The 14,708-nt window shown below is 66.7% G+C and overlaps 2 protein-coding genes across 2 annotated transcripts; both read left to right on the forward strand.

Annotated features, from left to right (window-relative positions):
- The first annotated feature begins 1,258 nt into the window (after nt 1-1,258).
- Nucleotides 1,259-9,431, forward strand: LOC131588436 (uncharacterized). Its single transcript, XM_058857307.1, has 3 exons — nt 1,259-1,369; nt 3,575-3,929; nt 8,971-9,431. Exons 1-3 carry the CDS (start codon nt 1,346-1,348, stop codon nt 9,429-9,431), a joined length of 840 nt encoding a protein of 279 aa, XP_058713290.1. The 5' UTR covers nt 1,259-1,345.
- A 1,170-nt stretch (nt 9,432-10,601) lies between these two features.
- Nucleotides 10,602-14,532, forward strand: LOC131588437 (ice-structuring glycoprotein-like). The gene is made up of 5 exons (XM_058857308.1): nt 10,602-10,723; nt 10,771-10,791; nt 10,887-10,957; nt 12,431-13,661; nt 13,703-14,532. Exons 3-5 carry the CDS (start codon nt 10,943-10,945, stop codon nt 14,530-14,532), a joined length of 2,076 nt encoding a protein of 691 aa, XP_058713291.1. The 5' UTR covers nt 10,602-10,723; nt 10,771-10,791; nt 10,887-10,942.
- The last annotated feature ends 176 nt before the right edge of the window (nt 14,533-14,708 follow it).

Below are 14,708 nucleotides of genomic sequence, written 5' to 3' on the forward strand. Positions count from 1 at the left end.
AATGGGGTCCTGGCAGGTTAAATCAGGACCCTGAAGGTCTCAGTGGGGTCCTGGCAGGGTAAATAAGGATCCTGAAGGGCTCAGTGGGGTCCTGGCAAGGGAAATCAGGACCCTGAAGGGCTCAGTGGGGTCCTGTCAGGTTAAATCAGGACCCTGAAGGTCTCAGTGGGGTCCTGGCAGGTTAAATCAGAACCCTGAAGGGCTCAGTAGGGTCCTGTCAGGTTAAATCTGGACCCTGAAGGTCTCAGTGGGGTCCTGGCAGGTTAAATCAGGGCTCTGAAGGTCTCAGTGGGGTCCTGTCAGGTTAAATCAGGGCCCTGAAGGGGTCAGTGGGGTCCTGGCAGGTTAAATCAGGGCCCTGAAGGTCTCAGTGGGGTCCTGGCAGGGTAAATCAGGACCCTGAAGGGCTCAGTGGGGTCCTGTCAGGTTAAATCAGAACCCTGAAGGGCTCAGTAGGGTCCTGTCAGGTTAAATCAGAACCCTGAAGGGCTCAGTGGGGTCCTCGCAGGGTAAATCAGGGCCCTGAAGGGGTCAGTGGGGTCCTGGCAGGGTAAATCAGGGCCCTGTCAGGTTAAATCAGGGCCCTGAAGTGCTCAGTGGGGTCCTGGCAGGGTAAATCCAGGCCCTGGGGGCTCAGTGGGGTCCTGTCAGGTTAAATCAGAACCCTGAAGGGATCAGTGAGGTCCTGTCAGGTTAAATCTGGACCCTGAAGGGCTCAGTAGGGTCCTGGCAGGGTAAATCAGGGCCCTGAAGGTCTCAGTGGGGTCCTGGCAGGTTAAATCAGAACCCTGAAGGGCTCAGTAGGGTCCTGTCAGGTTAAATCTGGACCCTGAAGTGCTCAGTGGGGTCCTGGCAGGGTAAATCAGGACCCTGAAGGGATCAGTGGGGTCCTGGCAGGGTAAATCAGGACCCTGAAGGGCTCAGTAGGGTCCTGTCAGGTTAAATCAGGGCCCTGAAGGGATCAGTGGGGTCCTGGCAGGTTAAATCAGACGCCTGAAAGGCTCAGTGGGGTCCTGGCAGGTTAAATCTGGACCCTGAAGGGCTCAGTAGGGTCCTGGCAGGGTAAATCAGGACCCTGAAGGTCTCAGTGGGGTCCTGGCAGGTTAAATCAGGACCCTGAAGGGATCAGTGGGGTCCTGGCAGGGTAAATCAGGACCCTGAAGTGCTCAGTAGGGTCCTGTCAGGTTAAATCCAGGCCCTGGGCGCTCAATCCGGGCCCCGAGGGGTTAAACCCAACCCCCCGGGCGGATCCCTCAGGTCCTGGCAGGGCAAATTCAGCCCCTTGGGGGAGGATCAGGGCTCGGGGCCCTCCCTGGCCGAGCCTCGACACCCCCGGAGCCTCCGGATGGGGCCGGGGCCGGAGCCGCAGGTGCGAACCCCCAAACCTGGGGGGATTTTGGGGGGTCCGGGGGGATTTTGGGGGGATTTTGGGGGGTTTTGGGGATTTTTGGGGAGATTTTGGGGATTTTTGGAGCTGCCGAGGTCGCGGGTGAGGCCGGGAGGGAAAAGGGAAGTGGAAAGTTCCGGAATCTGAGGAGGCCGGAGCGGTGGGGGAGGGGGAAAAATGGGGCTGGGAGACCCCAAATTGCCGGGGGGCACCCCCAAAATCTCACCTGGGCAGCTGGGGACCCCCAAAATCTCACCTGGGACCCCAAAATTTAACCTGGGACCCCCAAAATCTCACCTGGGCAGCTGGGGAACCCCAAAATCTCACCTGGGACCCCCAAACCTCACCTGGGACCCCCAAAATCTCACCTGGGACCCCCAAACCTCACCTGGGACCCCAAAATCTCACCTGGGACCCCAAAATCTCACCTGGGACCCCAAAATTTAACCTGGGACCCCAAAACCTCATCTGGGACCCCAAAATCTCAGCTGGGACCCCAAAATCTCACCTGGGACCCCCAAAATCTCACCTGGGACCCCAAAATTTAACCTGGGACCCCCAAAATTTCACCTGGGACCCCAAAAACCTCACCTGGGACCCCCAAAATCTCACCTGGGACCCCAGAATCTCACCTGGGACCCCCAAAATCTCACCTGGGACCCCCAAAATCTCATCTGGGACCCCCAAAATCTCACCTGGGACCCCCAAACCTCACCTGGGACCCCAAAATCTCACCTGGGACCCCAAAACCTCACCTGGGACCCCCAAAATTTCACCTGGGACCCCAAAACCTCACCTGGGACCCCCAAAATCTCACCTGGGACCCCAAAATCTCACCTGGGACCCCAAAATCTCATCTGGGACCCCCAAAATTTAACCTGGGACCCCCCAAACCCCCCCAGAACCCCCCCAAACCCCACCTGGGACCCCCCTGACCCCCGTGTGCCCCCCGTGTCCCCCCAGGTGTCCCCCTGTGTCCCCCCCCCTGTCCCCCCAGGTGACCCCATGTCCCCCCAGGTGTCCCCCCAGGTGACCCCCAGGTGTCCCCCCCTGTCCCCCCTGTCCCCCCCGTGTCCCCCCAGGTGACCCCCCCTGTCCCCTCTGTGTCCCCCCAGGTGTCCCCCCTGTGCCCCCCTGACTGCCCTGTCCCCCCTGTCCCCCCAGGTGACCCCTGTGTCCCCCCCCTGTCCCCCCAGGTGTCCCCCCAGGTGTCCCCCCCTGTCCCCCCCCGTCCCCTCAGGTGACCCCCGTGTCCCCCCCTGTCCCCCCCCCTGTCCCCCCAGGTGTCCCCCCAGGTGTCCCCCCCTGTCCCCCCCCGTCCCCTCAGGTGACCCCCGTGTCCCCCCCTGTCCCCCCCCTGTCCCCCCAGGTGTCCCCCCAGGTGACCCCCACCTGTCCCCCCCCTGTCCCCCCAGGTGTCCCCCCCCCTGTCCCCCCCCAGGTGTCCCCGCAGGTGGCCGCGGTGGCCGCTCGTGTCCCCCCAGGTGTCCCCCCCGTGTACCCCCAGGTGACCCCACCTGTCCCCCCCTGACCCCCCAGGTGACCCCCCAGGTGGTCCCCGTGTCCCCCCAGGTGACCCCCCTGTCCCCCCAGGTGTCCCCCCCGTGTCCCCCCCGTGTCCCCCCCAGTGTCCCCCCAGGTGACCCCCGTGTCCCCCCAGGTGACCCCAGTGTCCCCCCCCTGTCCCCCCCCCGTCCCTCTGTCCCCCCCCTGTCCCCCTGTGTCCCCCCAGGTGACCCCCAGGTGTCCCCCCCCGACCCCCCAGGTGACCCCCTGTGTCCCCCCCTGTCCCCCCCCCTGACCCCCCAGGTGACCCCGGTGTCCCCCCCCAGGTGACCCCCCCGTGTCCCCCCAGGTGACCCCCGTGTCCCCCCCCAGGTGACCCCTGTGTCCCCCCCCAGGTGTCCCCGCAGGTGGCTGCGGTGGCCGCTCGTGTCCCCCCAGGTGTCCCCCCCGTGTCCCCCCAGGTGACCCCCCCTGTCCCCCCAGGTGTCCCCGCAGGTGGCCGCGGTGGCCGCTCGTGTCCCCCCAGGTGGCCGCTCGTGTCCCCCCAGGTGACCCCCCCTGTCCCCCCAGGTGTCCCCGCAGGTGGCCGCGGTGGCCGCTCGTGTCCCCCCAGGTGTCCCCCCAGGTGACCCCCCCTGTCCCCCCAGGTGACCCCCCCTGTCCCCCCAGGTGTCCCCGCAGGTGGCCGCGGTGGCCGCTCGTGGCCGGGCCCTGCTGGCCCTGCTGGCCTTGGCCGAGTCCCTGGCGGCTCCGGCCTCCGTCCCCCCGGCCCTGAGCGAGGCCGAGGCCGCCCTGGGCCGGGCTCTGGTGGCCCAGAGGGACCTCGAGGTGGCCCAGGAGGCCGCGCTGGCCCCGCCGGTGGCCGCGGGGCCCTCGGGGGAGGAAGACGAGCGGCGGCTGCGGCTGCTGGCCCGGCTGGCCCAGGCGGCGGCCGCGGCGCTGGAGAGCGAGGAGAGACGGGCAAGGAACCGCCAGAGGTGGCTACGGGCAGGGCACGGGCTGGCCCTGGCACTGATGGTGCTGTGCGGGGCTGTGTGTGAGTATGGACCAGTATAGACCAGTATAAACCAGTATAAACCAGTATAGACCAGTATAAACCAGTATAGACCAGTATAGACCAGTATAGACCAGTACAGACCAGTATAGACCAGTATAGACCAGTATAGACCAGTATGGACCAGTATAGACCAGTATAAACCAGTATAAACCAGTATGGACCAGTATAGACCAGTATAGACCAGTACAGACCAGTACAGACCAGTATAAACCAGTATAGACTGGTATGGACCAGTATAGACCAGTATAGACCAGTATAAACCAGTATAGACTGGTATGGACCAGTATAGACCAGTATAAACCAGTATAGACCAGTATAAACCAGTATAAACCAGTATGGGCTACGGGCAGGGCACGGGCTGGCCCTGGCACTGATGGTGCTGTGCGGGGCTGTGTGTGAGTATGGACCAGTATAAACCAGTATAGACCAGTATAAACCAGTATAAACCAGTATAAACCAGTATAGACCAGTATAGACCAGTACAGACCAGTATAAACCAGTATGGACCAGTATGGGCTACGGGCAGGGCACGGGCTGGCCCTGGCACTGATGGTGCTGTGCGGGGCTGTGTGTGAGTATGGACCAGTATAAACCAGTATAGACCAGTATAAACCAGTATGGACCAGTATAAACCAGTATAGACCAGTATGGACCAGTATAAACCAGTATAAACCAGTATAGACCAGTATAGACCAGTACAGACCAGTATGGACCAGTATGGGCTACGGGCAGGGCACGGGCTGGCCCTGGCACTGATGGTGCTGTGCGGGGCTGTGTGTGAGTATGGACCAGTATAAACCAGTATAGACCAGTATAAACCAGTATAGACCAGTATGGACCAGTATAAACCAGTATAGACCAGTATAGACCAGTATAGACCAGTATAGACCAGTATGGACCAGTATAGACCAGTATAAACCAGTATAGACCAGTATAAACCAGTATAGACCAGTACAGACCAGTATAGACCAGTATAAACCAGTATAGACCAGTATAGACCAGTATAGACCAGTATAGACCAGCACAGACAGGGTGACACTGGGATGGGGACAGTGAGGGGGTGGCACTGGGAGGGGACTGGGGACACTGGGAAGGGACATTGGGGACACTGGGGTGGTGGCACTGGGGTGGTGACACTGGGGTGGCACTGGGGACACTGGGATGGTGACACTGGGGACACTGGGCTGATGCCATGGGTGGCACTGGGGACACTGGGACAGGACTGGTGGCACTGGGCTGGTGACACTGGGGACACTGGGATGGTGGCACTGGGGTCACTGGGGACACTGGGATGCTGGCACTGGGGACACTGGAGACACTGGGCTGATGCCATGGGTGGCACTGGGGAAACTGGGGTGGCACTGGGATGGTGACACTGGGCTGGGGACACTGGGGACACTGGGATGGTGACACTGGGCTGGTGACACTGGGGACACTGGGCTGGTGACACTGGGGACACTGGGATGGTGACACTGGGATGGGGACACTGGGCTGGCACTGGGGACACTGGGCTGATGCCATGGGGACACTGGGCTGGGGACACTGGGCTGGTGGCCCTGGGGACACTGGGATGGTGACACTGGGATGGGGACACTGGGACAGGACTGGTGGCACTGGGCTGGTGACACTGGGATGGTGACACTGGGATGGGGACACTGGGACAGGACTGGTGGCCCTGGGCTGGTGGCACCGGGGACACTGGGACAGGACTGGTGGCACTGGGCTGGTGACACTGGGATGATGACACTGGGATGGTGGCACTGGGGACACTGGGACAGGACTGGTGGCACTGGGCTGGTGACACTGGGATGGTGACACTGGGATGGGGACACTGGGACAGGACTGGTGGCCCTGGGCTGGTGGCACCGGGGACACTGGGACAGGACTGGTGGCACTGGGCTGGTGACACTGGGATGATGACACTGGGATGGTGGCACTGGGGACACTGGGACAGGACTGGTGGCACTGGGCTGGTGACACTGGGATGGTGACACTGGGATGGGGACACTGGGAGGGGACACTGGGGACACTGAGCTGATGCCATGGGTGGCACTGGGGACACTGGGAGGGGACACTGGGGACACTGGGACAGGGGTGGTGGCACTGGGAGGGGACACTGGGATGGGACTGGTGGCCCTGGGCTGGTGGCACCGGGGACACTGGGATGGTGGCACTGGGGAGGGACTGGTGACACTGGATTGGGGACACTGGGCTGGTGGCACTGGGGAGGGACTGGTGACACTGGACTGGGGACACTGGGCTGGTGGCACTGGACTGGTTACACTGGGGTGGTGGCACTGGGGACACTGGACTGGTGGCACTGGGCTGATGCCATGGGTGGCACTGGGGACACTGGGGTGGCACTGGGATGGTGACACTGGGGTGGTGACACTGGGGACACTGGGCTGGTGGCACTGGGATGGTGACACTGGGGACACTGGGATGGTGACACTGGGATGGTGACACTGGGCTGGGGACACTGGGACAGGACTGGTGGCACTGGGGTGGCACTGGGGACACTGGGCTGGTGGCACTGGGATGGTGACACTGGGGTGGTGACACTGGGGACACTGGACTGGTGGCACTGGGCTGATGCCATGGGTGGCACTGGGGACACTGGGCTGGTGGCACTGGGATGGTGACACTGGGGTGGTGACACTGGGGACACTGGGCTGGTGGCACTGCGAAGGGACACTGGGATGGGGACACTGGGACAGGACTGGTGGCACTGGGATGGGGACACTGGGCTGGCACTGGGACACTGGGCTGGTGGCACTGGACTGGTGGCACTGGGGACACTGGGAGGGGACATTGGGGACACTGGGCTGGTGGCACTGGGGACACTGGGCTGGTGGCACTGGGATGGTGACACTGGGCTGGGGACACTGGGACAGGACTGGTGGCACTGGGATGGGACACTGGGCTGGCACTGGGGACACTGGGCTGGTGGCACTGGACTGGTGGCACTGGGGACACTGGGACAGGAGTGGGGACACTGGGCTGGTGGCACTGGGGACACTGGGCTGGTGGCACTGGGATGGGGACACTGGGACGGAACTGGGGACACTGGGAGGGGACACTGGGCTGGTGGCACTGGGGTGGCACTGGGGACACTGGGATGGTGGCACTGGGAGGGGACATTGGGATGGGGACACTGGGAGGGGACATTGGGGACACTGGGCTGGTGGCACTGGGGAGGGACTGGTGGCACTGGATTGGTGACACTGGGATGGGGACACTGGGGTGGGGACAATGGGACGGAACTGGGGACACTGGGGACACTGGGCTGGTGGCACTGGGGACACTGGGGACACTGGGACAGGAGTGGGGACATTGGGATGGCACTGGGACACTGGGGTGGCACTGGTGGCCCTGGGGACACTGGGCTGGGACCGGTGGCTGTGCTGTGTCCCCAGTGCCACTGCTCTGGTGCCATCTCCTGTCCCCAGTGCCACCCCCCACTGTCCCCAGTGCCACCCCCCACTGTCCCCAGTGCCACCGCTCCAGTGCCATCTCCTGTCCCCAGTGCCACCCCCCCACTGTCCCCAGTGCCACCCCCCACTGTCCCCAGTGCCACCGCTCCAGTGCCATCTCCTGTCCCCAGTGCCACCCCCCACTGTCCCCAGTGCCACCACTCTGGTGCCATCTCCTGTCCCCAGTGCCACCCCCCAGTGTCCCCAGTGCCACCCCCCACTGTCCCCAGTGCCATCTCCTGTCCCCAGTGCCACCCCCCACTGTCCCCAGTGCCACCACTCTGGTGCCATCTCCTGTCCCCAGTGCCACCTCTGCTGTCCCCAGTGCCACCCCCCACTGTCCCCAGTGCCACCCCCCACTGTCCCCAGTGCCACCACTCTGGTGCCATCTCCTGTCCCCAGTGCCACCCCCCACTGTCCCCAGTGCCACCCCCCACTGTCCCCAGTGCCACCACTCTGGTGCCATCTCCTGTCCCCGGTGCCACCCCCCACTGTCCCCAGTGCCACCCCCCCACTGTCCCCAGTGCCACCGCTCCAGTGCCATCTCCTGTCCCCAGTGCCACCCCCCACTGTCCCCAGTGCCACCCCCCCACTGTCCCCAGTGCCACCACTCCAGTGCCATCTCCTGTCCCCAGTGCCACCCCCCCACTGTCCCCAGTGCCACCACTCCAGTGCCATCTCCTGTCCCCAGTGCCATCTCCTGTCCCCAGTGCCACCTCTGCTGTCCCCAGTGTCACTCCCGTGTCCCCAATGTCACTCCAGTGTCCCCAGTGCCACCCCCCGATGTCACTCCGGTGTCCCCAGTGTCCCCCCGGTGTCCCCAGTGCCACCCCTCCCTTGTCCCCGCTGTCACTCCGGTGTCCCCAGTGCCACCCCTCCCTTGTCCCCAATGTCACTCCGGTGTCCCCAGTGCCACCCCCGCTGTCACTCCGGTGTCCCCAGTGCCACCCCCCGATGTCACTCCGGTGTCCCCAGTGCCACCCCTCTCCTGTCCCCGCTGTCACTCCGGTGTCCCCAGTGCCACCTCTCCCTTGTCCCCAGTGTCACTCCGGTGTCCCCCCGGTGTCCCCAGTGCCACCCCTCTCCTGTCCCCGCTGTCCCCCCGGTGTCCCCAGTGCCACCCCTCCCTTGTCCCCAGTGTCACTCCGGTGTCCCCCCGGTGTCCCCAGTGCCACCCCTCTCCTGTCCCCGCTGTCCCCCCGGTGTCCCCAGTGCCACCCCTCCCTTGTCCCCAGTGTCACTCCGGTGTCCCCCCGGTGTCCCCAGTGCCACCCCTCTCCTGTCCCCGCTGTCCCCCCGGTGTCCCCAGTGTCACTCCGCTGTCCCCTCGGTGTCCCCAGTGCCACCCCTCCCGTGTCCCCGGTGTCCCCAGTGCCACCCCTCTCCTGTCCCCGCTGTCCCCCCGGTGTCCCCAGTGCCACCCCTCCCGTGTCCCCGGTGTCCCCAGTGCCACCCCTCTCCTGTCCCCGCTGTCCCCCCGGTGTCCCCAGTGCCACCCCTCCCTTGTCCCTGGTGTCCCCAGTGCCACCCCTCTCCTGTCCCCGCAGTGTCGCTGGACCGCGCGCGCGCCGCCCTGGGGGTGGCCGACGATTGTCACCTGCTGCTGGCCCTGGCGGCGGTGGCCGCGTCGTGCGAGGTGGCCCGGCGGGCCCTGGCGACATCGCGGCGACATTTGGCCACCTCGGCGGGCCGGCAGCGCGACACGGCCCGGCGGCTGCGACAGCGCGCGCGGGAGGTGGCGGCCACCAGGGCCAGCGCCGAGGCCACCGCGGCCACCGCCGGGGCCACCGCGCTGCTGCTGGCGCGGCTGGAGGAGGCCACCGACGCCTTGGGGACATTGGTGGCCGCTGTCACCCGCGACGCCGCCGAGGGGACGCCCGGGGGCTTCCCCTGCGCCGCGCGCGCCCTCGGCGACATCGCGGTGGCCTTGGGGACATCGGGGGACGGGCACGAGGAGGTGGCGCGGAGGCTGCGGGTGGCGCTGGGGGCGCTGGAGGGGAGCGGGTAGGGGACACTGGGGACATCTGGGGACATTGGGGACAGCAGGGGACATCCCTGGGGACATCGGGGACATCCCCGGGGGGGATAGGGGACATTGGGGACACTGGGGACATTGGGGACACTGGGGACAGCAGGGGACATTGGGGACATCCCCGGGGGGGGTAGGGGACACTGGGGACAGCAGGGGACATTGGGGACACTGGGGACATTGGGGACATCCCTGGGGACACTGGGGACAGCAGGGGACATTGGGGACACTGGGGACATCCCTGGGGACATTGGGGACATCCCTGGGGGGGGTAGGGGACACTGGGGACATCCCTGGGGACATTGGGGACATCCCTGGGGACATCCCTGGGGACATCCCTGGGGACATTGGGGACACTGGGGACATCCCTGGGGACATCCCTGGGGGGGGTAGGGGACACTGGGGACATTTGGGGACATCCTGGGGACACTGGGGACATTTGGGGACACTGGGGACATCCCTGGGGACATCCCTGGGGACACTGGGGACATCCCTGGGGGGGTTAGGGGACATTGGGGACACTGGGGACATTCCGGGGGGGGGGTTGGGGACATTGGGGACATCCCCGGGGTGGCGTCGGGGACATCGGGGACACCGCGGGGGGCGCTGGGGACATCCCCGGAGTGGCGTTTGGGACATTGGGGACATCCCTGGAGGGGCTTGGGGACATTGGGGACATCCCTGGGGGGGTTGGGGACATCGGGGACATCCTCGTGTCCCTCCCTCGGGGACACCGGGGCCACCCTGATGTCCCTGTCCCGCTCTGGGTCACCTCCGTGTCCCCAAGTGTCCTCACGTGACCCCCCCCCCCCCGATGTCACCCCGGTGTCCCCAACTGGACATCGAGGGGACATTGGGGGGACATTGGGGACACCGAGGGGACATCGAGGGGACATTGGGGACACCGGGGGGGACATTGGGGACATCGAGGGGACATTGGGGACATCGAGGGGACATTGGGGACACTGAGGGGACATTGGGGACACCGAGGGGACATTGGGGACACCGGGGGGGACATTGGGGACATCGAGGCGACCCCGCCGCGGCCCCGCGGGTGGGCGGGGCGAGGGGCGGGGCCGGTGACGTCACCGCTTCCTGCCTCGCCCCTCCCTCGGCCGCGCCACGTCCGCGCGTGTCCCCCCCCCGAGTGTGTCCGAGTGTGTCCGAGGGTCCCCGAGTGTGTCCGAGTGTCCCCGAGTGTGTCCGAGTGTGTCCGAGTGTGTCCGAGTGTCCCCGAGTGTGTCCGAGTGTCCCCGAGTGTGTCCGAGTGTGTCCGAGTGTCCACGAGGGTCCCCGAGTGTGTCCGAGTGTGTCCGAGGGTCCCCGAGTGTCACCGAGGGTCCCCGAGCGTGTCCGAGTGTCCCCCCCGAGAGTTCCCGAGTGTCCCCGAGTGTGTCCGAAGATTCCCGAGTGTCCCCCACGAGGGTCCCCGAGTGTGTCCGAGTGTCACCGAAGGGCCACCGAGTGTCACCGGAGTGTCCCCAAGGGCCATGGAGCCCCCCGAGGTGCGACAATCCCGGGGCGGGGGGACAGGAGGGGACAGGAGGTGACAGGAGGGGACAGGGAGGGGACAGGGAGGGGACAGGAGGGGACAGGAGGGGACAGGGAGGGGACAGGAGGGGACAGGGAGGTGACAGGAGGGGACAGGAGGGGACAGGAGGGGACAGGGAGGTGACAGGAGGGGACAGGAGGGGACAGGAGGTGACAGGGAGGGGACAGGAGGTGACAGGGAGGGGACAGGAGGGGACAGGGAGGGGACAGGGAGGGGACAGGGAGGGACAGGGAGGGGACAGGAGGGGACAGGGAGGGGACAGGAGGTGACAGGAGGGGACAGGAGGGGACAGGAGGTGACAGGAGGGGACAGGGAGGTGACAGGAGGGGACAGGAGGTGACAGGGAGGTGACAGGAGGGGACAGGAGGTGACAGGAGGGGACAGGGAGGTGACAGGAGGGGACAGGAGGTGACAGGGAGGGGACAGGGAGGTGACAGGGAGGGACAGGGAGGGGACAGGAGGTGACAGGAGGGGGACAGGGAGGGGACAGGAGGGGACAGGGAGGGGACAGGGAGGGGACAGGAGGGGACAGGAGGGGACAGGGAGGGGACAGGGAGGGGACAGGAGGTGACAGGGAGGGGACAGGGAGGGGACAGGAGGTGACAGGGAGGGGACAGGAGGTGACACGGGGGTGACAGGAGGGGACAGGAGGGGACAGGGAGGGGACAGGGAGGGGACAGGAGGTGACAGGAGGTGACACGGGGGTGACAGGAGGTGACAGGAGGGGACAGGGAGGGGACAGGGAGGGGACAGGAGGGGACAGGAGGGGACAGGAGGGGACAGGAGGTGACACGGGGGTGGCAGAGGTGACAGAGGTGACAGGAGGGGACAGGGAGGGGACAGGAGGTGACAGGAGGGGACAGGGAGGGGACAGGAGGTGACAGGAGGGGACAGGAGGGGACAGGAGGGGACAGGAGGTGACACGGGGATGGCAGAGGGGACAGGAGGTGACAGGAGGGGACAGGGAGGGGACAGGGAGGGGACAGGAGGGGACACGGGGGTGACACGGGGGTGGCAGAGGTGACAGGAGGTGACAGGAGGTGACAGGAGGGGACAGGAGGGGACAGGAGGGGACAGGAGGGGACAGGGAGGGGACAGGAGGGGACAGGAGGTGACACGGGGGTGGCAGAGGTGACAGAGGGGACACGAGGGTGACAAGGGGTGACAGGAGGTGACAGGAGGTGACAGGAGGGGACAGGAGGGGACAGGGAGGGGACAGGAGGGGACAGGGAGGGGACAGGAGGTGACAGGAGGGGACAGGAGGGGACAGGAGGGGACAGGAGGTGACACGGGTGTGGCAGAGGTGACAGGAGGTGACAGGAGGTGACAGGAGGGGACACGGGGGTGACAGAGGTGACAGGAGGTGACAGATTTGATGGCCCCGGTGCCACCCCCGGCGGTGCCACCTCTGCTGTCCCCTCCCCAGCTGTCCCCGGCGCTGCTGGAGCCGCTGGTGGCCGTGGTGGCCACCCTGGGCCAGCTGGCGGCCACCGCTGCCGGCCCGGCCGGTGACGTCGCGCTGGCCACCGGCCACGGCTCCCTGCACGCCGGCCTGGCCACCTTCATCGGCCACCTCCGACACACCCTGGGCCACCGCGGCGTCCCCTCGCCACCCAGCCTCGGGGCCACCGCGGGGGACACCGTGGCCACCACCACGGCCACCACGGCCACCACGGGGGACACCGTGGCCACCACCACGGCCACCACGGCCACCACGGGGGACACCACGGGGGACACTGTGGCCACCATAGGGGACACTGTGGCCACCATAGGGGACACTGTGGCCACCACGGGGGACATCGTGGCCACCACAGGAGACACTGTGGCCACCACAGGGGACACTGTGGCCACCATGGCCACCTTGGGGGACACCATGGGGGACACTGTGGCCATCATGGGGGACACTGTGGCCACCACAGCCAGCCTGGGGGCCACCATGACAACCCTGGAGGCCACCACGGCCACTGTGGCCACCACGGCCACCCCAGGGACCACCACGGCCACCACAGGGGACACCGCGGCCACTGTGGCCACCACGGCCACCCCAGGGACCACCACGGCCACTGTGGCCACCACAGCCACCACGGGGGCCACCACAGCCACTGTGGCCACCACAGCCACCACGGGGGCCACCGTGGCCACCGTGGCCACCGCCTGGCTCCACTCGCTGGCCGCCCTCGACCACGCCTGGGCCCAGCTGGCCACCGAGGCCACCGAGCTCCTCCGGGCCTGCCGGGCCGCGGCCACCGCCGAGGCCGCCGTGGCCACCTCGGCTTCCGGCCCGGCCCTGCGGGAGCTGGTGGCCCGCTGGGACGTGGCCGGTGGCCACCTGCTGAGGGCGGCCCGGCGGCCGCCGCTGGCCCTGGGCGAGGACGAGGCGGCCCCGGCGGTGGCCGCGCACGAGGAGAAGGTGGCCCCGGGCGGCGGCCGAGATGGCGGCGGCCACGGCGGCCGTGGAGGAGGCGGCGGTGGCCACCGGCAGGGCGGAGGTGGCCGCCAAGCGGGCGCGGCGAGCGGAGGCGGCGCTGGGGCCACTGGCCGCCTTGGTGGCCGCGTGCCACCGGGCCCGGGAGCTGCCCCGGGAGCTGCGGCGGCGCCTCGGGGACGCCCCGGGGACCAGCGGGGACATGGCCCAGGTGGCCACGGTGGTGGCCACGGTGGAGCGGCTGTGGGAGGCCAGCGGCCGCTTGGCCACCAGGCACCTGCTGGGGACACTTGGGGACATCCGGAGGGTCCTGGCGGGGGGGCGCGGTGGTGGCCACGGTGGCCACAGTGGCCTCCATGGGCTTGGTGACCTTGGTGGCCTTGGTGGCCCTGGTGGCCTCAGTGGCCTTGGTGGCCTCCATGGGCTTGGTGGCCTCGGTGACCTCGGTGGCCTCGGTGGCCCTGGTGGCTCTGATGGCCCTGGTGGCTCCAGTGGCCTTGGTGGCCCCAGTGGCCTCAGTGGCCTTGGTGGCCTCCATGGCCTCGGTGGCCTCGGTGACCTTGGTGGCCCTGGTGGCCTTGGTGGCCCTGGTGGCTCCAGTGGCCTTGGTGACCTTGGTGGCCTTGGTGGCCTTGGTGGCCCCGGTGGCCTCAGTGGTCTCCATGGCTTCGGTGGCCACAGTGGCCTTGGTGGCTCTGGTGGCCCTGGTGGCCTCCATGGCCTTGGTGGTCTCGGTGGCCTTGGTGGCCTTGGTGGCCTCCATGGCCTCAGTGGCTCCAGTGGCCTTGGTGGCCCCGGTGGCCACGGTGGCCTTGGTGGCTCTGGTGGCCTCGGTGACCTTGGTGGCCTCCATGGGCTTGGTGGCCTCGGTGACCTTGGTGGCTCCAGTGGCCCTGGTGGCCTCCATGGCCATGGTGGCCCTGGTGGCCATGGTGGCCATGGTGACCTTGGTGGCCACGGTGGCCCTGGTGGCCCTGGTGACCTTGGTGGCCCTGGTGGCCCCAGTGGCCGCACGGTGGCCGAGCGGTGCCAAAGAGCCCTCGAGGACATCCCGAGGCTGCTGCGGGGACAATGACGTCATCGCCGTGACGTCATCGCCGTGACGTCACCGGGGGAGGGGGGAGGGGCCACCCGTCCCCTCCCCCGCGCGGGATCCCAGCGGAATTCGGGGAATTTTGGGGAATTTTGGGGAATTTTGGGAATTTTTGGGGAATTTTGGGAATTTTTGGGGAATTTTTTGGGGATTTTGGGGAATTTTGGAATTAAAAATGTCCCAAAT

Source organism: Poecile atricapillus, chromosome 26 (assembly GCF_030490865.1).
Source record: "Poecile atricapillus isolate bPoeAtr1 chromosome 26, bPoeAtr1.hap1, whole genome shotgun sequence".
NCBI lineage: Eukaryota > Metazoa > Chordata > Aves > Passeriformes > Paridae > Poecile > Poecile atricapillus.

Excerpts from the sequence above, each read along its gene's own strand:
- LOC131588437 (XM_058857308.1), top strand. Across the intron at positions 13,662-13,702 it reads TGGCCACGGTGGTGGCCACG|GCACCTGCTGGGGACACTTG; the intron begins GTGGAGCGGCTG and ends CTTGGCCACCAG.
- LOC131588436 (XM_058857307.1), top strand. The coding sequence starts at position 1,346 with ATGGGGCCGGGGCCGGAGCCGCAG. Across the intron at positions 1,370-3,574 it reads GGCCGGGGCCGGAGCCGCAG|GTGGCCGCGGTGGCCGCTCG; the intron begins GTGCGAACCCCC and ends GTGTCCCCGCAG. Across the intron at positions 3,930-8,970 it reads GGTGCTGTGCGGGGCTGTGT|TGTCGCTGGACCGCGCGCGC; the intron begins GTGAGTATGGAC and ends CTGTCCCCGCAG.